Genomic DNA, 24,886 nt, shown 5'->3' with positions numbered 1-24,886 from the left:
TCAACTTTATCATCTAAGATCTTTGATTATTTTCACGACAAAGAATTGTTAAAAAACAATATTTTAACCAAATAAAATTTCAATTATATACTACTGTGTAAGGTTTTAAACTATTCAGCACTTAGGTACCTATAGAATATGAATGAAAAGTGCTATAGCGTTTAGTTTTTCTTGAATTAAAGTCGATCGTAAATAGTTCTATACTCTTTTCAAAAGAAAAGCTTCTCTCACCCAAACAAATTTTCACCGGTATAGTCAGAGTAATACGAAGTGATAGGTATATCAAAGATTGGAAAAGTGTATCCTAAATTTCTTTTAAGAACAAAGACAGACTATTTCTTTGAAAATTTCAAAGATCGTCTTCTTCGTATGAACAATGTATTTTTTTTTAATTTCTTAAATCATAATTTGCTGCTCCCTGAAATCTGCTGGCTTAAGCTATAGTCTGCTGGTAAGTCCATCTAGCGCTGTTATTAGTAGATATCAGTAAACACTAATGTTGATTGATTAGAAATAAAATATTTATCAGAGACAAAAGATCTATATCTATAGATTTCAGTATTCACATTTAAGTTTTTTAATGATGGAGAGATAAATTATATATCCTTTTATAGTCAAACTTGTCTTGCATTACCTACAATTAAAAATGTTCACAGTAACAAATATTCACAATGTACTTGTTTTCTTGATCTAAAATTACCATTTGATATGGTTTTATTGCCAACCATCAGTGAAATGAAATTTTTTAAGCGAGTGTCGAAAATATCTTGTAACTTCTAAATCAAGAATCGTATTTTAAGATTCCAACAAAAAATTAGTCAAAATCACTGTACTATAGTATCTTTTAATGAGTGAGAGAATATTTAAATAATAAAGCATTCGTAAATGTACAAAAACTTTTTTGAGGTTATACCTCAAGTATTTTCGTATGAAATAACATTTTATAAATATAATGAACTAGTTAACCGGCTCCTAACCTCTAAACAGATGACAGTAAAAAAGTGCAATTTTTTCTAAAGTGTTTTATTTTTCGTCAAGGTATGTTAAGAGCATTCAGTCTTACTGATTATATAGACATAAGAGTTTACACTTCGACTTAAATAACGTTACATTCATGAATATAATTTTAATATAATCACCAGTCTACGTAATGCTACTTCTTACAAATCCAAATCAGAATCAGAAGATGAACTGTCGCAGCCATTTCATCAGTAATATTGTCCAACTTCCACATTTTCTCTTCTTTTTAATCGTATGATTAGCCTCTGTCCAATTTTCAGCTTTACATCAATTATTTTGTTTTGAAACTTATTCCTTTATCTGTGCCCATACCAGTTGAATCGGGTTTAGTTCGCAATGATATGATGATGATTTAACCGCAGTCATTCTAGAAATCCCTGCAATTATTCATATTTTTTTAATTTCTCTTTATGAAGGGAATACAAATTCATTTCTCACTAAACCGGAATGGAACTTAATATTCTTTATATTAAGCCAATTTTGTTGATCTATTGTAACATTTGATTGTGGGCATTTTTCTAAAAATCTCGAGTGATAACTTACGTGATCTTTCACTATTATACAGTCTTAATAGCAGTCACTGAAACAATTGATTTAAAAGTCAATAAACAACCTTTAACAAAACCGTTTGAGCTTCAGATGTATCCAACTATCAGTCTGTGTCTCTTTCCTGGATTTAAATCAGTAGAGAAATTATTTAACAAAGTCTATCTTCAACTAACAACGTCATCTTGCCAAAATTTGCTTGGTGTATGTTCCTCGTTAATACATATTTCATCTAAATAAAAAATATTTCTACCTTTGTTTCTCATTTCTACAATACTCTTTGGGTAATTTCCTCTCCATTATTTATTGGTAAAATCTTATGATACAGACATGCATTCATTAATCAGCAGATATTTTGGCCTGTCCAAATCTTTTTCTATTGTTTTGTACAGCTTATGGTTCTAGAAGACCGAAAACTTGTATTTGCTTAGGTACATTTATGAAAAATTTAGGATATATTTTGATTATTCTGTAATAATATTTAAAATGACCACACTAAGTTTTGCATTAGAAATTAGGTCTTCTTACTCTCACGAACATAAACTAGAAGCCTATATAATAAATGAAAATTAAACGGAATATTATATTAGAAAATTCTAATATCACTTAGGTTAGAAAGGTTTAATATATTTTACAAATATTCAAATACGCATAATTTTTAATTCAAGTATAACTGATTGAATAATATTTTTCTTAATATTTTTACTCTTCTTTATTACTTATTACTAATTATCTTTTGGTTAGGTTAGGTTAGTAACATACTTTATGACGGTTTAATACTTTAATACGTTTACATTAAGATATAGTTATTAATTGAATATAGCTGTTTTGTTTAAAACTTACACATTTCCAATAAACAATACCAGAAATTTAAAAATCAAGATTTTAAGGTTAGTTTTCAAGTTAACTTTCAATACATTTTGAATAAATTTCGAACCATAATATAATTATTATCCTGCGCGCATAAAATTGCAGGCGCAGGAGAATTGATCTGTTTTTGCAGTGAAAATGTGAGTGAGTCCAGTAAGGAACTGTTTGTACAAATAAAACTTTACATCTGGAACATATAATGTAAGTTGAATATCTCTTTACTAACAACACAACATTGTTCATGTAGCTTTATATTTTAATATTCAAAAATACATAACCTTGTTTTCTATAAGTAGGTATATGGAATTAAATACTTTTCTTTAAAATGAGCAGAGGGCTATTGGTGAAACTTAGGTGATTGTTGTGAAAGTTTTTATGATTACTTGTAAGTTTTTATATACAGGGATTTACAAAAATATTTGGATAAACAATTCTTATTACAAGTTTTATGAAATTTTCAGGAATAAACATAATTTATATGACTTATATGAAAGGACAATAGAAGGATACTTAAGAATTATAAGTTGATTGGTATCGTACGGCCCAAATAAATAACTTCTTTATTTTAATTCTGGAATAACCATTTTAAAATGTCTCTATTTCATTTTAGTATTTGACTTTGAAGATATTATTAAATTCACTATATATAATATCACTAATCGAACAAAAAATCATTTGTTTCCATAGTTTGCTCAAATATTCTTTATTTTATGAAAATGTGAATAATATTATATTTAAGGTTATGGAAATGTCTCAATTTAATATCATTATTTGTTGTTTACACGGAGCCCAGAGGTCCACATCATCCTAGAGGCGAAAATATTGTAAAAAGACATGTTCATTACACTCCTAGTAAAAATGCTAATGAAAAATTAACTGAAGATATGCAGTTGCTACATGATAAGGAACACATACAGGTAAAATGGCGAATTCTTAATTTTTAACACATCGAGAGTTTTCAAATAAAAATTTTCGCGGTCCCAAGTGAGAAATATAAAAGTCTCCACGATTTTATTGAATTTTTTATAAGTAAGGAAGGTTAAATTTGTTGTTCTAATACAGATTCTGCAGATATGCTCAAAATTTCGCTATTTTTAAAACTTTCAAGACAGTATATTTATTCTCCTGTGTTCATATATTAGTCCAGGCGCTAGAGGTAGTTCAGTATGCAAAATCCGAGTTACGGCAACTACGACTTACACCCGAGACCTAAATAATGACAAAACACTTCTTCATCTATTGACGTGAAGACGTTGCTTTCTTAAGTCGTTTTTTTGGTTTGTAAATATAAAATAATAGTATTTTCGTAAATTCCTAGTGTCTGTTTAAAGTTACTGTATTGAAAAACGTTACAAATGTCGTTAGAAGGGGTTAATTTGAAAGGAAAAATACCTAACGAACAATTTAGCTTATTTTACGATGATTCAAGTGATTTAGTGAAACAACCAAGACAGCATTAGTGAGAAGTTAATGATCCAGACTTTCCAGAACAATAATTTTCATGGCACCAAGACTGTTTAGTCACTTATATTAGTGAGATGAAAATAAGGCGTTGAGAAATTGCGTTATATAAAGAAGAAGAAGAACTTCCGAAGCAAACATAGAGGAGCATACTTCAAAATCTCGTTCTAATTAAGGACGTCGGCAGCGTTTAAATGCATATTTTATAAGAAGGTAACAAGAAACGAAGATAAGCATCTACATTTATGTTCCGAAATTTCAGCAGTGGAAAAATTTTTAGTACTGCACGTAGACAAGAAGATCATGTGTACTTGTAGTACTTCTCAACGACCTCGAAGATTTATTTGCTATAAAAGTGAGGTATCACATACATTGTTACCTGGATTATTTAAAATTACCGAGAAGTTCTCAGATGCTAGCCGGACGAACTTCAAATCAGATCCCTAAAGACATACTTCTCGATGCATTTGACAAAGTAATAGATGAAATTAAAGACCAGTTATCAACACATTCTTTTGAAGTGCGCTTCTTAGTTCAACGACTCGCTGTACTTACAAACATTGAGGGTGCAGTGATCGAAAATCGTGTTGATAAATTTGATGAAAACTAATCTATCAAAATCATAATTAGCGTTTATGGGAATTATACTATCGACGAAAATAATAGAATAATAATAGAAAAAAAAAGCATCATAGAGATTGCAAAAGCATTCCGTCAAGATTTATTAAAAACAGAATTATTACCTAGTGGATATTTACGTGACGAAAATTTGGTTTAAATATTATTAGAAAATGGAAAATAGTTACAAACATGGGGAATGACGAAGCCGTCTTTAGCAGAATCATTATTTCCACCATGGAAATATATAGCAAATTGGCCCACTATGTCTTGTAATTGCAAAAAATCAAAATTGTTTTGTATTCCATTATGTGAATGTATCAGTAACCAATGTTAAAAAAAATGAATAATTTTTTACCTACTTTAAAAACATTTATGCTTGAATTCTCAGGTTTTTCATATATAACTTTACTTTTTTTAATTTATTATTTTCATTTTTGGTTTTCTTATGAATCCATCCTCACTTTTACAATTAGAAAAAACTGTAAATTATTACGGAAATAATCACTAAAATGATGTTATATTATTTACGCAAAACATTCCATTTACGAATAAGAAAAGAGGTGGCGAAAAAAATTGACCAAAAAAATGACCGGCAAGATCCACATTATTATTCTTTGACATTTTCTTCACATAAATCCGTTTTCTTTTCGAAATTCGGTACTCACATTATGCATACTCACTTACCTCTAGCGCCCGGTCTATATGTTGAAAGTATGAATTTGAAACTAAATAATTAAAATATTTTCAACAACTAGCAGATGGAACATTCTTCGTGGTAACAGATGGCGACATATTTCCTGTGTCAGATTTATATTTTGAGTGTAGCTTCGAAACAATGAACCCCCTCGATTTTGCTAAAATTTTGACCAAAGCCAAAGATATTTCCTAAAAGGAGTTTTACTGACAAAGCTTCGGTTGCCACCCAATCCCCTTCAAAGTTATAACAATAACAACAAACAACTTTTTTCTCCACAATCAATATTTCCGGATATTCAGTAAAATTTTTATAATTTTGATGGGGTCTAGGGGGACGAACGAAACATTGTCGCTGAAAATCCTTTCAGGGATTATCTCTTCTAATAAACGACAAGCATTGGTGAACATTTTTGGAGCTTTATCTTATATTTTATCCAGGAACACTTGGAAGATTTAATTCCCGACCCGGATTTTTCAAAAATGTCCGACGCAGAATTAGAGTTCTACTATTTTCAAGTACACGATAGCGATAAAAATTCAAAATTAGATGGATTGGAATTGTTACAAGCTATTCTTCATACTGATGAAAATTATGGATACCAAGATGATGATGAGGAGCACGTACAACATGATGATTCTCCAGATTTTAATTATTATGTTGGTAAGTACTTAAATCATTTGCAATCTGTACACAAGTCACTTTGTTAATCAAATATTGTTAAGTATTGTTTCAGTATTCCATAAGGTTAAGAAATAATTGTTAAATATGTTACTATATTTGATTTTTTACTCATTACAGAATTAATCGATCAAGTATTAGAAGAAGATGACGTCGATCACGACGGTTATCTGAGTTACTCAGAGTACGTTTCACAAAGACGACTGCAAAATAAAAACGCCGTTAAGAAAACGACAAGATAGTATCTTTAAAATTCCAACTAATAAAGTGTTTATATTAATTATGTGTCATTTTTTATCCCTACGATTTAATCCTCCATAATAGGGCTTTCCAGAAACCCAAATAGTTAATCAGCTGATTGCCGTTCCTAACAGAAAACGATGCCGATCGTCGACGATTCTGTGGAAATTTCAAGCATAACCTACAAAACATTTAATGTTTACTACGTCATTCAGTTGTATAATCGATTTTTGGTGTGGAAGATTAATTATTGTCAGCAATTTACCGAAACACAGGATTTTTGCACAGAAATGTAATAAAACAAGCTATTTTTCTATATTAAAAGTACGAAAATTGCAATCTTCAGCATCTTGTCAACACACTAGTGTAGAAAGTATCATAGAGTTGTTCTTGGTAGCTGCACGGGCAGAACTAGTTCAGGAAGTGTACACTAAAATATTCTTTGTAGCAGAACCAGCGCTGGTGTCGCTGTTCTTAGTAGCAGTGCAAGAGAACTAGTTCACCCAGTTCAGTGTACTGCTTGCACGGGATCTTGAATCAGTTTAGCCAGTGCAGTGTACTGCTTGCACGGGATCTTGAATCAGTTTAGCCAGTGCAGTGTAACTTGAAAACGGGGGGACTACATCTTCGTCATCCGACGAATGTAAAATATCAAAAAGTACTAAATCGTTTTCCAATATTCTTAATACTACAAGGCCTGAATCACATCAAATAGCCTCAAATACAATAATCAAAAATGCTTCATTGCTCTTTGCACTATATCGTTCTTTGTATCCGATCGAATTAATTCTACACACTCATGAACTGGCCTGCACTGGTCCAGTTGAGTACAGCTCAAGTGCAGCTTCCAAGAACGAACCTCATGTCGTATGACTATTAGGCTAGGTACCAGCCGATTTGTTTTGTCGTGGAATTTTGATAATCAAGGTCGATTTTCTTGAAAGTTGGTATGAAGGTAGTATTAATAACCTTCAAAATCCACCCTGTTCCGAAGGGTTCTTTTGCCCTGGGGTTGAAAGCCACCCTATTTCATAGATGAAAATTTGTTTCTTCAAAATAAACTCGAACTTTCATTGAAAAAACGCATATTTTTTACCGTCTTTCATTAATAACTTAAAAAGTTTTAATTTTTTCTGCAAAATCATCAAGAATAAAATGTAGCTAATAAAAAAAAAAAAAAACAAACAGAATCGTTGTTTAAGGACATCTGTAAATTCAATAATAACTGAGTTATTGCTCGTTGAAGGATAGCTATTTTTGGGGAAATCCGAAATTAGAAACCTTCAACCTCAAATAACTGGAGATTGATGAAATTTTAGGAAAAAATTAAAGAGATCTTTTTGAAAGCACATAGAAAAAATTTCAAAATGAACAATGTCAAAAGTCTTTTGCATAGGAGTTGACGGATTTATAACAAAAATGAGGTTTCTTCTTTTTTCTTTTTTGAAAAAATATAATATACCTTCGCCATTAACCACCCTAATTTAAATTAATCATAACCCACTTGCAATTAACTTTATTTATGTATTATTGATATGATTTATGAAATTTGATCGGTTTTCAATACTTATTTTAGAAAAAATAAGTGATTGAATTGAACACTGCATTTCCGTTATCCTGAAAAAGAATTGAATTTTTCCTAACTAAATAAACCAAAAACTATTCATTTTATGAGAAAATGTTTCAAATAATTATTGTAGGGTTTTTCTTGCCAAAAATTTTGAGCGTTTTTAAATCTATGTAACATGAAAATTGAAGGCGATACATTAGCTCAAAGTTTGCATATTTGCGTACCAAATGTGGTTTATGCAACCCCTTTGAGCTGCCTCCTTTTCGAAGCCGGGGCTGGAAAAAGTTTTAATTTGTATGACGTTGAAGTACTCGAAATCCCCTACAAAATGATATTTTATAAAAGTTTATAACCTGCCGTGTGCAATCATAGGGCCAAGGATAAAACAGTGGTAGTCTTATGTATTTTGTAAGGCCAACTCCAAATATGCCTGGAGCTTTTGCGAAAAACTGGTACGTTTTTTTAAAATCGCAATTATTTAAACAAATTATGAACAAATGGTTTTTCGGATTCGACAATTTTTTTCATGCAAATGTAGCCCATTTTAAGAAGGTCTCTTGTCAATTTTCCGTACAATGCACGTACAATTGACGATTTTTACTAACTTTCGAAGTCAATAAATTTTGTCCAACTGCATATTTTTTAAACTTGAAAAATTGTACTTGTTCCTTGAATCTTATTCAACAAATTGGTATACCTCGATATTAGTGTAGGTCCGGCGTTTGGCACTTATCGCGATTGACAATTAAGCGCTTTCTCAACGTTGCAGCGCGTGGCGACAAGCCTCGATCACCGCGAGCCGAACGCAGGCGGTTATTTTTTGGTTATTTCAAGAAGATATTGCACAACTTTGGTTAGTATTTCTAAATAGATATTCTTTGGTGTTAGCGACCCTCACATGAGTATTCACGTCTCAGTAGCTATTTAGCTATTTAGGAAGCTGAGTTTTCACGTTTCAATGGTGCTCGTGTTTGGGTATTCAGTCAACCACGTAAGGGAACACTTTGAATAATTGCTACAGAGATTTGAGAACCGCAGCTCTTAACGAAGAACTTTGACCGTCTGAGAACTTTGTTTTTGCATGGCGCTTAACCTTGCTTGTACCACGCACCCGTTTTTGCCGTACAGTTTGTGTCCCACTTGGTAATTACCCATAGATTTTAGCGCTTTTGGTATCATTGCTTTTTCCAGCTAGTTTATTTATATTGATTTAAAGGATTTTAATTTTTAATAACGAAAATTTTGTTCAACCATCCAGGACAGCAAGTAAAATCTGGCTTCAGAGTATTCATCATCACTATTTTGACCCCTGGAGTATTTTTTCGCTGAAGCTGTCCGGAGTATAACACGATAAAAAAAAGTGGCGTTCGAGAAATCCGATTCTTTAATCAATACGTAACGACGAAAGAACGTTAATAAAAAGCAGGAAATAAAGCACAGTAAATTCTTATTACACATTTTAATAAAAAATTTAATGCAGGTGCATTGTTTTTTGTATTGACTATGGTTATTCAGTCAGATTCTTCTTTGTACAAAAACAGAGTCAATTTCCACTAGTCTAATTACAAGATTAATTTCAAAATCTTTAAACAAAAGCACAAAATTTAAAAAAAAAGTAAGAATAAACTACAGAATCATTAAAATATTTTCATATACTAAAATTACTATGTCTCTTGATGCCATACTGGACACGTTCACGCTATAACCACACCAATATTCAGAATTACACTCTCTGTAGGTAAACAGTTTACCTTCTGAAGACGATAACTTGGTTATTGAAACGCGCGTTAGACAGTGCAATTGTGAGTGTTGGTGTAAACAGTGTATTCAGTGTAGATAGAGAAGAAATAAGTTGAAAAGGCGCAAGAAATTTAGAAAGGAAGCAAAAAAAAAATAGTGATTCGACTGCATAGGAGGCTTATTTAGAAATAATGATCAAAAGCAATAGGGAAAGATCCGCAATTGTAGAAAAAATATAAGTAACTAATGGAGAATTAAATGCAAATAAGAGAAAGAGAAATACTAAATAAAAGAATCAAAATAGATATTCATAAAACAACGATAGAGACGATACTGATGTATGACGAAGAAACCAACGACGAAAAGAGAAGACAAGGAGTTAATAATAGCGGAAAGCGAAGAACAGTAAAAAGATAAAACTGAATATAGACAGAGTATGCGTTATGAAATAAAATATAACTTAAAGGGGGATATATAGTTGAAAACTAGGACAATTATTATGGAAAACAATCTAAGATACAGTAGGACGCTTCAATGGAGTCCACCTTGATAAACTAAGAAAGAAAAGGTTAAATTAAAGTGGTTAAGAGAAGTATATGTATGAAGTTGCCTTACTGGACACGTTCACGCTATAACCACACCAATACTCAGAATTACACTCTCTGTAAAGGTAAAGGGTAAACAGTTTACCTTCAGCCTCTGAAGACGATAACGCGGTAAAACATAAATGAAAATGGCACAAAAATTAAGACGCATGCAATACAAAAATGAGCAATAAAAATAGATAATGATCAGAAGCATTTGGGAAAGATCTGGAATAGATGAAAAATTATTAGTAACTAATGGAGAATTTAATGCAAATAAGAAAAAGCGAAATACTAGGTAAACAGTTTAGCTTCAGCATCTGAAAAAGATGAAATGGTTATTGAAACGCGCGTCAGTAAATATAATTGTGAGTGTTGGTGTAATATCATTAACGGTTTCAGAAACTAGTTTATATAATAAAAAAACGGAATTCAAATCTTCTAGCGGTGATAATTAAAAAAAAACAACTTTTTCATTTAAAAAAACGAAATCAGATGTTAAGGGTTTAAGTGAACCATCCAATTTTTTCAATTGAAAATTATGTATCTTACATAAGAATTTTAAGAAAGTTAAGGTATGGTGAGGCCCACAAAACGTTAGGAAACATTGGTTTATATGATAAAAAAATCAGATTGTCCGTACAAAAATGAAAATTTTTGTATTATCAAATATTATAAAAATAAATGGGTTGTTCCCACCTCAATATCTTTTTATAAACATTATTAATGTCCAAGTCATTAATAAAGGTATAAAATTGCGATGGGGTGAAAAAATTATATTTATCAACTATATACTGTCTAGTTTTTTCCCTGGCTAATTCCAATAGAGAAGGTACCGTCGGTACCATATAACTCAACCTTATACACCTTTCGCAATGTTTATATTTTCTGACGAGATCGACCAAACAACTATCCGCGCTGAATTCCAACGTTTTCAAAACAACATCTACGTTAATCGTTTGACGATAATTACTGTTAACTAAAAGACATATGTATCTTATGTCACTTCGAATATTGAAGATATATTTAGGGATAATCCATTCTACACAATAAATAGGGGGATAATCTATTTGATCTATGTATAGGAAATACTTGAATAAATCACAGTATCCGAAGTAGACGTAAAGATCGTAAATGAATGGCGCAGAGAATCTGCAATCGTACTGCAACAACGCGCAAACAAATTTCGTAATCTGATTTAAACCGCTTTCGTCGACGGTAACGTCTAGAAAGGAGTTTAAATTCACGAATGAATCGAAACAATAAGCCAATTTTTCGAAAACATAATCATCGGAATATTTTAAAACGATATCGATGTATTTCATCACGTTTCGTCTGCGCACTTCATCAGCGAATTGACCGAACTTTCTTGGAGTATTCAATTCCTTGCGCGGTAACATTCTCCATAGTTTTTTGAATATCCTGTGATTATTTCTGAACAAAGATTGTATTACATCGTCGATAGTCGGTGACGTACCTTTGGATAAAATTTGTTTTAAATAAGGACTTTTGTACGTCAAAGCTAACGTTAGAACGGAATCCTCCTCGCAACCGATATCATTGAAATCGTCGGTGTAATCGAATAACGCGTCTTGTATTTCGGAATTTTTGCACATGATGGCTTTTATCAACGGTGTACGTTTGTAGATGTTTTTAACCGTAGGGTCGCAATTATAATACAACAACATACACACTACTTCGAGACAATTTAAAGAAACGGCGTTGTAAATAGGGGTGTTGTGATGTAAATTCAACATATTTAAATCGGCGCCGTTCTCGATTAACAATCTCATTATCGGCGGATGTAATACCGATAAATGTAGAGGAGTGTTTTTCATGCAATTCTGAGCGTTAACATCGGCTCCTTTCGCAATCAGAAATGCGGTTATTTCCACATATCCGGATTGTGCTGAATGAAAAATGGGAGTTTGACCCAATGAATTTTTAGCGTGTACCGAAACTTGAGGTTGATCAATCAAATACATTACGGATTTTAATCTGGAACAAAAAAAAAACGGTTTTATCCACGACTGTTGTATTATACATTATACTTCTGTTTGCTCAACCTTAATAATAGACATTAATCACGACAATGCCCAAGTAGTACAACTAGTTTTATTATCGAAAAATAATCGTTTAAATAACAATTTTCGGAAGCTGAATCTTACTCAAAACACGTTTATACATTATTTAAATAACTCAGGGACAACCTGTACAATCTAAAGGTAGCAAAATTGATTTATTTGTTTAACTCGATGAATTTATGGCTTAGGAAGTATGTAGATTTATAGAACTGTTCACCATAAAAAGACATTCTGAAGAAAGTTATTATAAATTCTAATTATTTATTAAAAATACAAACGAAATCAAACAATTTTTGCAGAAATAACGAATAAATAAATAAAGATTTGTTTTGTTTTCGATAGTATGTAGTACAAATGGCTATTTGCAAAATTTGGACTATAGCTTAGCATCTATTTCATCCCAAAAATATATTATTTTAAGAAAAATGGGTTTTTTACGTAAGTATTTTGAGTTTTTAGAAATGAACTTGAAATTGACCGCGAAAAGGCCAAGATTGTTATGGTGTCTTGAATGACATCACACCTCGCGAAACAGCTGTGTTTGTTCATGTCAGTCAATTTTGTTTTTTAATAAATAATGAATTCCTCGTATTATAAATACTGTATAGTGCCCCAATGTGAAAGTACGACGATAAAAACGCCAGACAAATTATTCATATACGTTCCAAACAATAAACAAATACGAAGAAAATGGTTAAAAATGGCAAGGAGACAAGATGCTGTTACTATCAAGATGAATTTATATTTATTAGTAAATGTACAAAATCTGTCGTAATATACCACACATAACATAGAATGTTATGACTTTCTATTCCCTAACCTCAAAATCAGTTAAGAATTTTCATTCCGCAGTGGGTAAATGCGACTCTCTGACTGGTATCTGCTAATTAAATAAGACTTTATTTGTTTTTCACATAATACTTACATATAAGTTTTAACACTGCGGACTTTCGATGAACAATAGTAGGTGTTCAATGCAAAAAATTTGTCAAGCATAACTGCGTCAATTTTGGGCAAATTACTGCTGTTTGCTTTGTTAAATCCTAACTCCATGGCAAATTATACCTGTTTATCAAGGTTAAACTAAAATCGAGCTTTATTAATTTCACAATACTTCCTGAAAACTCGAAATATCCTTGTTACTTTATACGAAAATGACAGCTACAACACAGTGTTTCGCGAGGTGTGACCGCGAGGTGTTACGTTCACGCTTTTCTGATTTGTGTTTAATGACACGTGATTAAACGCCTCATTTTGTCGATTTTATTTTCCAAAAATAATAAAATATTAATCTTTTATTATTTTGGTAGAAAAGTTGTTCTTTATTTACAAATTATAATGGTTAATAATTAGAAACTCACAGCCATCCGATATATTCTTAGTGGAAACAAGCTTATTATTTTTCATTTAGTAGCTACTGTCAAATTACGTGATATTCAATTAAAAATGGCAAGAGACTTAATTTGTTAATGTCAGTTTGCTGTCAATCTTTTCAAAATTCGTCATGAATAATTATCACATCGCATTTCAAGTTTCAATACGGTAGAATTTACTGACCGATATGCATTTGATGTATGATTTGGCTTCTGTTAACTCGTCGGAACCCAGAAGGTTGTATACTGAATGCTTTCCGGGCAGAACTATACCCGACTGGGTGTCCACCAAAAAAAAAAAGTGAAAAAGGTCAACATCCACTTATACCAACACTACCATTAGATGTAGTTGTTGATTCCACAACTAACGTAAGCAAAATGTCACTACCATTTGACGCATCAACAACAGCTATTCAAAAGATTCTCCAAAAACAACTTTTTCACCCTTTTCACATCCAGAAAGCGCATGCCATAGAAGTAGAGGATTATCCAGCAAGACTCATTGGTTTCTAGATAAACAACGAGTTGATAATACATTTGTTGGAAAAGTACTGTTTACTGATGAGGCTGGTTTCACACGAGATGGTTAGATTTTTTACCATAATTTACATTTACGGGCAGATGAAAATCCTCACGGTACAGTTCAAACAAAGCACCAACATCGATTTTGTGTTAATGCCTCCGTAGGAATAGTATGTTCATATTTTTTTCATAAAAACCTGAATGGTCAGCGATACTTAGAATTTCTCCAGAATGATTTTCTACTCATGTTATCTGATATTCCTCTAAGCATTTGGTTTTTGCACGATGTAGCCCCTTCCTACTTCTTAAATAATGTAAAAAAGCATTTTAATACCATGGGTGGATTGGTCGGGGAGGTCTATTTGCATGGCCACCACGTTCCCCCGAATTAAATACAATAGATTCATTGTTTTGAGGATATATCTTAAAAGCATGGTATAAACTTCCATTGCGATGCTATAAGACAGAATCTTGGAAATATCCTCCTGAGACTCCGTAAGTGGGTAGAACAGCAGTCTCACAATTACATTGTCAGACGCGCGCTTCGATAACCAAGTTATCGTCTTCGAGGACTGAAGGTAAGCTCAGTCAGTGTAATTATAAGTGTTGGTGTTTAAAGTGTGTTCAGTATGAATATCACCATCGGTTCCTGAACTTTCAACTTAGTCGTAAGCTAAGCAACTAAATTTTTCTACATTTCAACAAGTTTTTTCAATAAATACAATTCATGATAAGTTTCTTCAGTGTTTCTTAATGACGAATCTCCTAAACCATAAATTTGATTGAGCAAAAAAGTTTTTGACGAAAAATTTGACGAAAATTCATTTTTGGTACTTTCAAATTGTACAGGCTGTCCCTGTAAAAGTTACGGATTATTAACCATTGGGCAAGAGCCGCCCTTGGCATTCAGATAATAGTCAAATACACTACATGGACATTAGAAAATTGTGATTTCGCAACTTTAAATGCCTTTAACTCAGAAATGAGAGGTCGTATGAGATTTTTTTATTCCTCAGTATTATTTACACTTCATCTACTCACTTCCGAATTTTTTGCATCAAGTCTCGGAAATATTTTATATTTTTGGCAAATGTAATTATCGGTACGTCTAGCTACTGTAACTAAAAGAAATGTTTGTAGTCCGGTCAATTTAGACATTCGAAGTTACATAAAGTCCCAACAAGCTGAATTTCAGTGAAAGTGTTCAAAACATAATTATAAACAATGTCTAGAAGTTCTCCATCATTCCCGTGTATGGAAAAAATTTTATTCAAAGTCAAAGGTCACAAAAATGAGTTTTTCACGATTTTCACCAAAACGGTAAGTTTTATCATTCAAGTACTTCAGACAAAAATTGTAGATCATAAAATTATCTATAAAAAATGTATCAATACTTTTTTTTTACGAGCCACCGTTTCTGAGATATAACGATTCAAAAAGTTATAAAAGTTGTACACTTCTAGACATTGTTTATACTTATGTTTTGAACAATTTCACTGAAATTTAGCTTGTTGGCACTTTATGTAACTTCACTCTCATTTTTTGGTCTAAATTGACCGGACTATTTAGGTGATAAAACACAACCCGCAACTAAATTTCTCTCTAATTTTCTAATGATTGAAAGCAGTAATTTTTCTTCGTAATATGATTTTCTCCTTTGCTTTTAATCTTTAGGAAACAAACCCAGCCATGAAGCACAATTTGAAAAAACAAATTAAATCATTTCATCATACATTATTGTTATAGTCTTAACTCAAATAAAAGAAATTCAAATAATCTACCAACTAAAATATTGTCCAGAGACAAATTCTCAAATAATAGTAGTTTTGGGTTTGAAATGAGGATTTAGCTCTTTCTATGTTAACTCCCATCTAGCAAGCTATCGTCGATTTGACGTCTGTTAGATGTTTTTTTGGTCAACTATCGTCAATGCTATTAAAAAGATTTGTCGTGTTGAAGTCATTTATATGACTTCACCACGTCAATACGAGAAGACGTTTATAAGACATCATTTTGTGCTGAAAAAAAGTGTTAATCGCTTTTTGCAAAATATATATTAATTCAGGACAGTGAAATTTTCCAATAAAAATTTGACATTTACACGGTATTTTAAATGCTTTATCCATTGAAAAATTGAAATCTATCTTTATGCCTTATTTGAATGATAACTGCGTATAACATTTTTTGGTAATTTTTTTTTAAATAAGGTTGATAGCTCGAATTTAGATTTTAGTATTTTTTAATGTGCTTAAAATCTTGAAATTTGATTCATAAGTCGATGTAATTGATTATGATTCGTTTATATAATAGCCACGTGACTCCACTGTTGTCAAATCGGCAATGGGATCGATCTGAATTTTTATAAATTTTAAATTATTATTTTTTCTTATTAAACATATAAACCACAAAAATATTATTTTAAATAATATTAGTTTTATTTTTAATTTTAAATTTACTAAATACAATTTGTGTGATAAATTAACTCCTATATGAAATGTGTCATTTAAATATGACTGTTTTGTCATTTTGACAGCGATAAAAACGCCTGTTCCTCTTAAGCGTCTACATCCAGTCACTTCAAAGTCTGCTCTGTCAGTTATTGAAGTATTGTTGATAATTGATACTGAAACATTACAGCATGAGTCGTTTTGGGGAAGTTTCGACTCAACAAATAAGAAAAATTATTGAAAAAGCCATCCCGCAATCCACAAAAAATACAATTTATGGAGTTTTGTCAAGTACGAATTGACGAAAATAATTCCGTTACAGAAAGTAGCAGATATATTAAAGGATTGAGCCTGTAACATGAAGAAGAGGAATGGAGAAGATTATAAAGAATATGCAGTTCAATTAATCTGGAATTCAACTGCGAAGATGATTCAAGAAAAATATTTCAATGAATACAATACTGAATTTGATCCTTTTGCCGACATAACTTTTAAAGAAGCTCGTGATGCCAGAAATAGTAAACGGAAAGAATTACAAGGTATACCAGAGAAAAAAAGTAAGTTCTGTAGGATTTAACAAAAAATATATAGTAAAAACGGCAAAATTGTGGAATATAGGCAACCCAGAGGGTTACAAGATAGATTCTTTCATATAGTTTTTTATGAATAAGCTTGGAGAGATGGAGAGGCTGCAAACTGTAAAATTTACCATTTTAAAGAAGAGAAAAATCAAGATGGAACTTCAACAAGAAGATTTGAATACAATATTTTCAAAGTCGACATAGGGTGGGTCGAAAGAATTGGCAGACAGCAAATGGATAACAAAAAATTAAATGGATGAAGATGTTTGTCCCGTTGCATTGTTTTCAACTCCAAATCCCTTTTGGTAAAATAAAAATTCTAAAAATTGGTACAAAAACGTTCCACTGGGTATTAATATGAATTCTACTTGGACCAAATATTCCGCTACTAAATTTCGACTCGACATTACAAATAAGAAAAATAACCATCATAATCTTCTATTGAACTCTATCTCCAAATTGATCCTTAACATCACGAAAATCTTATTAACTCCTTACGAGTGAGAAAAATTTAAATGAATATTCTACATGTGTGAATACCAGAGAAGAAAATTTTGAAATCAGTACACCAAACCAAACAATTGTGTATTTAGTAACTGTTCATTTAAACAATTTGATTGTATCGATATAGATAATTATTGTTGTTGTTCTTTCATATATTCAGTCGTTAATTTATCTTGCCAAAAACACTCGAGCTTTTCTTTTAAGGATAAATTTCTTTTTGTAACGAAATAATAATTCTTCGGTCTCGCGATTTTGTCAGATGTCAGTTTTTCGAGCAAAATTACTAATTGGCAAAATTATTCCGTTTCAAAAAGAAAAATTTATCTCGTAAAACGAATCTCTTGTGTTTTTACTGTTATTTTCAATTTTCAAATTCAAAATCTCAATTAAATGTTAGTAAATAATATGTGAAACAATGTACAAATATTTTATATATAAATTTACAGTTACTAAGACTAGGAAGGAAGTGGGTTTCAATTTGATTTTTCGAATGTATAATCTCGTTGAATTTGAAGAAGACAAAAGCATTAGCGTCGTTATGGAGAAAAAAACAAAAACGCGTGTGAGCTACCGTATTTTGTTTTGATAATATTTTATCTCTTATCTCTTACATGCTTTTTTAAAATAATACTCTAAGAATTGTCAAAATAAGATGAAACGTCCATTAAACGTCAATTAACCTAACAATATAAAGTTTAAAAAACGTCATTCTCACGCCAAAATTTCGTCAAAATGTCAAAAAAGTAACTTCAAATGTGACGTCTTTCAGATGTTAGCATGCTAGCGGGCTGTTCATGGCTAAGTATAAAAATAATAAAATAATAATTGTAGTTCTAACTTGTTGCGAATAGCGGCTACATGTAATGGAGTATTTCCAAATTGATCATGGCTATTGAGACCTCCTTTCCTTTTTTTGTATCTATCGAGCTCTTCTATGTTTTCGGTAATAGTAGCTCTCAGCACACCATTGAAAGATGCCGTATCATTGTAATAGGAATTTTCATTTTTGTGATAATAGAAACACTGCAACAATAAACATGCATTATACTCATTCTTATAGTGAATTATAACTTTTACTTTGAAACTTGGATTAACACAATTTCACAATTTTTTGAATGGATTAAATTATTATGAAACGATTGAATTAACTAAATTCATTAAAATGATATTTAAAATACTTCTATTAATATTAAAATAAATGCTGAGTATATTTGAAATATAAACTTTTTACGTTTTAATTTTTAAAGTAGTCCGGATTTTTTTAGATGCAACTCGCGTTACTTTTTATCGATATTGTATAGTTTTTAGCAATATACAATAATCATATACGGCAGTAAAATTCACAACAAATATACGAGGATGGTCCAAGATGTACCTGGCCTGACCTAGAGCTGGCGGTAGTTACTTAAAACTGTGTTAGAAAGTACACGTTTCAAGATTGAAGACGCCACGTTGTTTAGTATTTGTTGGGCAGCCATCAACAGTGACCATCATCAGTGAATTTGTAAACATCATTGTTATTTGATACAAGACTCTTATTTGAAAGGAATTAGCCCAACCAATATAAAATCTACACTAGATTCTATTCTATGTGAGTTGCTACTCCGTTATCAACAGTAATATATTGGGCGGCTGAACTTAAACGTAGAAACGAAAATGTAGAAGAAAATCTACAATTAGTATATACAGTATTTGCGTTTTGAGTTGTTCAAAAAGGCGTTGTATGCGAAGAATATTCCCAACTTCATTGAAATGAATTACAACAATGTTGACTTGTAGTCTCTTTAAAGATCTCACAAAAATTAAATGGAATTGAAAATAAATTTAATGAACAGTTTTAGTCGAATGGTTTTATATTTATATTGCTGTTATCATCAAAAGTAATAATCTATTTATTAATAAAATTTATAAAAATCGAATGGTAGTCCGACCGGTAGTTCTATCCAGCCAAATTTCTTCATTTTTTGCCTTGGTAAAATAAATATAAAAGCTGAACTAGATTCTACTCTAGGTGAGACTGTTCCTTCGTTATCAGAAGTAAAATATTGGGTAGCGGACTTTAAACGAGGTCGTACGACCTGCGAAGACCAGCATCGAAGTGGTCGACCAAATGAGGTGACGATTCCAGAAATGTTGAAGAAAATCTACAGACTGAAAGTGCGCGAACTAGTAGACATAGTAGGCATTTCAAAAACTGCGGTACATCGCATATTAACTGGAAATTGGACATGAGAAAGCTGTGTACAAGATGGGCGCCGCGTTTGCTTACAATGGAACAGAAACAGCGTCCTCATTACCATGGCTGAAACGTGAGTCTATCAGTTCACACCCGAAACAAAAGAATAATCAAAACAATGCACTGAACCGGTTCCAAAGAAGGCAAAAACCGTTCCATCTGCAGGCAATTTTATGGCGTCGGTTTTTTGGGATGCGCGTTAAATAATTTTCATTGACTATTTTGAAGAAGGAAAAAATATCAACGACGAGTATTATGTGAACTCAATGCAACGTTTTATAGAAGAAATCAAGCAATTTGGCTAAGAAGACAATGCACCAGTTCACACATCCGTTGTTGCAATGGCCAAAATTAATGAATTAAAGTTTGAATTGCTGCCCAATCCACCTAATTCACCGGATTTAGACCCTTCCGATTATTTTCTGTCTCCAGGCTGGAAAAAAGGCTCGTTGGTCAAAGATTTTTCAACAATGAAGAGGTGATGTAGGCAATTAATGACTATTTTGAGGACATTGATAAAAAGGGTATCGCTGGGAAAAGTGTATGGAGATGAAAAGAGATTACGTTGAAAAATAAATATTTTTTTTTTGTCTTTGTTGTGCCAGATACTTCTGGGACTATCCTCGTACATTACCTGCACCTAATAATTCTAAACTTATCAAGTGTCACTGAAAGAATATCTACAAATATTTCTTCTATGAATCAATTCCATTTACTTCAACCAAATTACTAATGTTTCAAATTATTATTTATTGCGTCTTCTCTAAATACGATAAATTCAAGTTATTATTAGTCAAGTAATTACCTAGTCAAAGTAAATAGTGCAATACATGTTTAATAGATGAAATTAAAATATCAAGTAACCAGTAAAACAACACAACAAATTTTATGATTTTCTCATAATCATCTACTTACGTTCAAAAACTTAGGACCAGTAATTTGAATTATTCTACATGTGATTATCTGAACATATTTATGCTAGTAAAACTTTACTTCTAGTAATTTTGCAAGGTATTAGAGTTAAAAAAAAAACACTTTGATTGGTGTGGTATTTTTAAACGCTAATTTAGTATCGTAAATAACTATTCAATTTTTTGTAATTAGTAAATACTGTTTTTACATTAAAAGATAGAATCTTTTATTGAAAAACATGAAATGAATTGTTATAAAATTATCAATTTTTCTTTTTAAAAGTCGAAATTGTTAGAAAATATGTTTATTCATAATAATTAAAATTAAATACAAAAAATGTTGAACAATACAAACCGCTAAACTATTGTAAAATGTTTCATCAACCTCGGCCATAATTAGAAAATGTATTTTTTCACCATTACAAGCAATTGTAACTCATAATTCTACAAAACTGTTACTAAAACGGCTACAAAAAATAACGAAGTACATTTCAAACTAAAAAACAAAACTACACAGGACAGGTCTTTCCAAATATTTTGACATGACAAATAGATAGTAGATTTTCAGCGACAAATCCATTCAGTGACAATATTCATTTAAATAAGGATACCCAAATTTCACTTTGAAATAAGTAATAATGGATAGTGATAAACGCAGGTATAATACTTTATTTTTATTTATCAATAAATTAATAGTAATATCACAGAAATAAAACTAATATATAAGTATTAATTCTATGGCAATACTCTATTACGAGAAACTATTTTTCCTTCGATAATCCAAAATTGTTCCGTGATATTGACATGACATTATTAGTAGCGTTTCTTTTGCATAAAATCTCAGATAATTTGAACTATTTATGTCCCTATTCAACACAAACCTTTGTTTCAAATAAATAACTCAGTTTACTCAGTTTCAGTTTATTTGATAGATAACTGGTTTTATCTGTTTTTTGGCTTGCGCCTATTGGTTAGAATCGTGGTTAAGATTTGTGAATTCATTTTTATTTCGTTCTTGTCGTTTAATAGAAAAGTGAATTTTATATTAAAACGCAATGAGCTGAATGAGTGTCTCAGTTTGTCATTCTATTAAATATATAAATAAAGCTATGATTTTGTGTATTAATTAATTCTTATAGACTGTTGATATTTTGTAAAATATCGGATTATAGATTTATGGATATTTTAAAATATAGTTTGATATAAAAGTGAAGTAGGTTATAGGTTATGTATATTTGTTTAATTAACAAGGTATGAGTGAGTGCATTGAAGGAACTTCAATTTTCAATATATTAGCCCTGTTAGGACATTATTTCTAATGAAATAGAAGGTGGTTAATGTGTTCAGATATTTGCTGATTACTAAGATTCCCTAGAATTACAATGTGATTATATAACAAACTTTATCAGTAATAATCTAAGAGCTTTATTGGTTATAGAGAATAATTCAAGTTTGGGAATGTTTTTTTCATTTCATATCTCAAATTGCAAGATGAAAGGTCAAATCACGCTTTTCAAATAAACATTCAGAACATATTTATCTAAACACTAGAGAGTTTATTTAATTTATGAAATTGATGAGGGTATATTACTTCGAAAATAAGCAATTTAATAAATAAAAACAGTGTGTTTTGAGATAAGTTACTAAGAAAGTGATAATTTAACTTTCTTGTTTATCTGTAGACAAATAAGTGCAGTATTTTTTTTATTAATTCGAAAACATCAATCATTAATTTAAATAACAAACTCAATTATCAATAAAATAAAATATATTGGCGAAATAATGAATACGATAAATATTATTTATTACAAAATACAAGGTTATAATCTATAAGAAAGAATTGTGTCATGAAAGTTGATCAGTTAGTAAGTAGCTGCTACTGGAAGTAGTTAGGTAAAAAAAAATTGAGGAAATATGAATTTAACTGTTTTGACAATATTTTGTTTAACTTTTGCTACATTCGTATCAGTGTCTTCCCAGGCTTACATAGGAGCCGGTAAGTCCATAAAAAAATTTGACATTATTATATTTCTAGCAACACAAACATTGCTAAGGTGAATTTTGATGTGCAACTCTTCACGAAAAGATTTTAAATCATTTTAAAACAGTTTTCTATAATTTGAAGGAATTTTCTTAGATTTGTGTGAATCCTAAGAAAACCACGAGATTAAAAAACAATTCATCAAATAGACTAGCGATATAAAATATTTTATTTGAATATTATATATATTTATTATCACATTTCAATATATAACCCTCTTCTATCAGGAAATCTTTTTCTGCAAGGTCGAGTATCGCTTTTTCTTTCACAACTTTAATGGGCTCAAATCTTGTTATATTTGATGCAGATTTTACCTCAAGAAAGAGGTACAAGATCCGGTGAATAAGGTGGGTGGTGTGAAACTGGAATGGGATGGTACTGACGAACTTCTTCGAAATTTTCATCCGTTTTGACGTGGAAGGGCGACTCAACCACTCCAAAATACGTGAAAGCGACAAACATTTGATACCATACTTTAAATTTCGAATATTATCTTGTTTTCCATGATAAAACATGATCCATTGGAAAATTTGTGAATTTGTTTAAACTTGTACTATTAGATCGCTCTAAGAAACAACGCAGATTTATCTTTTCATCAAATGTGGTATTACTAAAATTAAAACCAATTAAAAAAATTATTATCCGAGGGTTGCCTTCTAAGTAAAAATTTATTGACGTCCGTGTGGTTTCTTATTGAGCTACAAAACTTGTCAGATAATAAAAGGAAATTTATATATTTTCAGCACCGGTTTGTTATGGTAATTCCTGTCCTGTAGAAACGACTCGATGCAAAAAACATATAGAATCTTCTGATCAAGGGTATTTACGAATTACCATAGATTGTCTGGATATTGTTGGTAAGTCAGAGCGTCATTTCTGATAGGATAGGAATTGAATGTGTATTATATTAACTTTCTGTACCATATGGTTTTGGTTAAAGAGTCTAAAATGATTGAGGATGCTCAACCATAAAACCCAATTTTAATGTTCAAATCAACTTATACAAAAATTTATTTTAGGAGCTAGTTTGAAGGAATATTACTTCCAAGAACCAAGTTCTTTGAATCCGTATACTAAGTACGAGAGTACTTCTTACTCGGATATTACAACTAATTCAAATCTACCTTTATGGAAAGGGAATGAATTCGAAAACTTAAGACATAATGGTTACTTTTATTGATTGTATAAAATTGATTTGAAATAAACGCCAATAAGTTATTTTTAGAAATAAGTTTTCCAAAAAATGTTCAAACCAATATTTGGTATTTAATAATTATAATAATGTATGAATAAACTCTATTATTTAATTAGTTTTATTGAAATAAATATACTGCTCTTGATAATGTTGTTTTTAATCATTTAACCATCTGGAACTTTATACAAGGTTTGTGACTCCTTGAGTATTGGAGGTAGCCATCAATGTCACTGTTATCTAAAAAGAATAAACTGAAGAATGGAATCTCAACATAGCATAGAGTTACTACTTTTATGGAAAATGGTACCTATTAATAGATGAAGATTGAAAATTTCGAATTGAAACGAGTTTTATAGTATAAGAAGTGCGTTCAAAAATATTGGAGATAAAGATATTTAGCACCAGTAAATAAACAAACTCACATTACTCATCTGGCTGCTTTGTCACACTGAAATTTCTAGAAACTAATCGATAAAGAGAAATCCTAGATCATCTTGAGAGTGATCTTAAGCCCAACTTCAAAAACCTTATCTAAGACAGCACCAAACAACATCTATCCATCTAATTCTCACCACCTTTTTGAGTAGGAGAGAAATTAACACAATAAGGAGACTCCTATTAACCACACTAGTCTTGCTCACGGTTATATGATGTCTAGAGAGTCGTCCTGTTTCGTTCCTTTATCTGTTAAGCTCATTATCACCGATTGCAGATCATGAAGTTACTACTTTTCTAGAAAATCATACTTGTTAATAGCTGACGATTGATAATTTCGTATTGAAACGAATTTTATAGTATAAGAAGTGCGTTAAAAAATATTGGAGATAAAGATATTTAGTACCAGTGAATAAAAAAACTCTCATTACTCATCTAGCTTCTACGCCACACTGAAATCTTTGGAAATTAATCGATAAAGAAGCCTTCAACAACTCTTTAGAAATCCTAGTTCATCTTGAAAATGATAT

The 24,886-nt window shown here is 30.9% G+C and overlaps 3 protein-coding genes across 6 annotated transcripts; 2 read left to right on the top strand and 1 right to left on the bottom strand.

Annotated features, from left to right (window-relative positions):
- The first annotated feature begins 154 nt into the window (after positions 1-154).
- LOC130452948 (multiple coagulation factor deficiency protein 2 homolog) lies at positions 155-6,175 on the top strand. Of its 3 annotated transcripts, none has more exons than XM_056792494.1 (5): positions 155-451; positions 2,542-2,637; positions 3,176-3,353; positions 5,653-5,875; positions 6,014-6,175. In XM_056792494.1, coding segments are annotated over exons 2-5 (525 nt in total). In that variant the 5' UTR covers positions 155-451; positions 2,542-2,635; the 3' UTR covers positions 6,136-6,175. The 3 variants fall into 3 exon arrangements, with proteins under 3 accessions (XP_056648472.1, XP_056648470.1, XP_056648473.1); XM_056792492.1 differs by lacking the exon at positions 155-451 and adding an exon at positions 975-1,038; XM_056792495.1 differs by lacking the exon at positions 155-451 and adding an exon at positions 2,309-2,456.
- A 2,972-nt stretch (positions 6,176-9,147) lies between these two features.
- On the bottom strand, positions 9,148-21,288 carry LOC130440520 (fibronectin type 3 and ankyrin repeat domains 1 protein-like). Of its 2 annotated transcripts, none has more exons than XM_056773748.1 (3): positions 21,041-21,288; positions 18,377-18,561; positions 9,148-12,025 (listed from the first exon to the last, which is right to left on the bottom strand). In XM_056773748.1, the coding sequence occupies exons 1-3, from the start codon at positions 21,077-21,079 to the stop codon at positions 10,693-10,695; spliced, it is 1,557 nt and encodes a 518-aa protein (XP_056629726.1). In that variant the 5' UTR covers positions 21,080-21,288; the 3' UTR covers positions 9,148-10,692. The 2 variants fall into 2 exon arrangements, with proteins under 2 accessions (XP_056629726.1, XP_056629727.1); XM_056773749.1 differs by lacking the exon at positions 21,041-21,288 and adding an exon at positions 20,690-20,791.
- An 850-nt stretch (positions 21,289-22,138) lies between these two features.
- On the top strand, positions 22,139-24,069 carry LOC130440519 (uncharacterized). Its single transcript, XM_056773746.1, has 3 exons — positions 22,139-22,681; positions 23,470-23,583; positions 23,746-24,069. The coding sequence occupies exons 1-3, from the start codon at positions 22,600-22,602 to the stop codon at positions 23,904-23,906; spliced, it is 357 nt and encodes a 118-aa protein (XP_056629724.1). The 5' UTR covers positions 22,139-22,599; the 3' UTR covers positions 23,907-24,069.
- Positions 24,070-24,886: the final 817 nt, after the last annotated feature.

The sequence above is a fragment of the Diorhabda sublineata genome, chromosome 2, assembly GCF_026230105.1.
Source record: "Diorhabda sublineata isolate icDioSubl1.1 chromosome 2, icDioSubl1.1, whole genome shotgun sequence".
Classification (NCBI taxonomy): Eukaryota; Metazoa; Arthropoda; class Insecta; order Coleoptera; family Chrysomelidae; genus Diorhabda; species Diorhabda sublineata.
The sequence above is the reverse complement of the archived record's forward strand: the minus strand, read 5'-3'. Positions and strand labels throughout refer to the sequence as shown.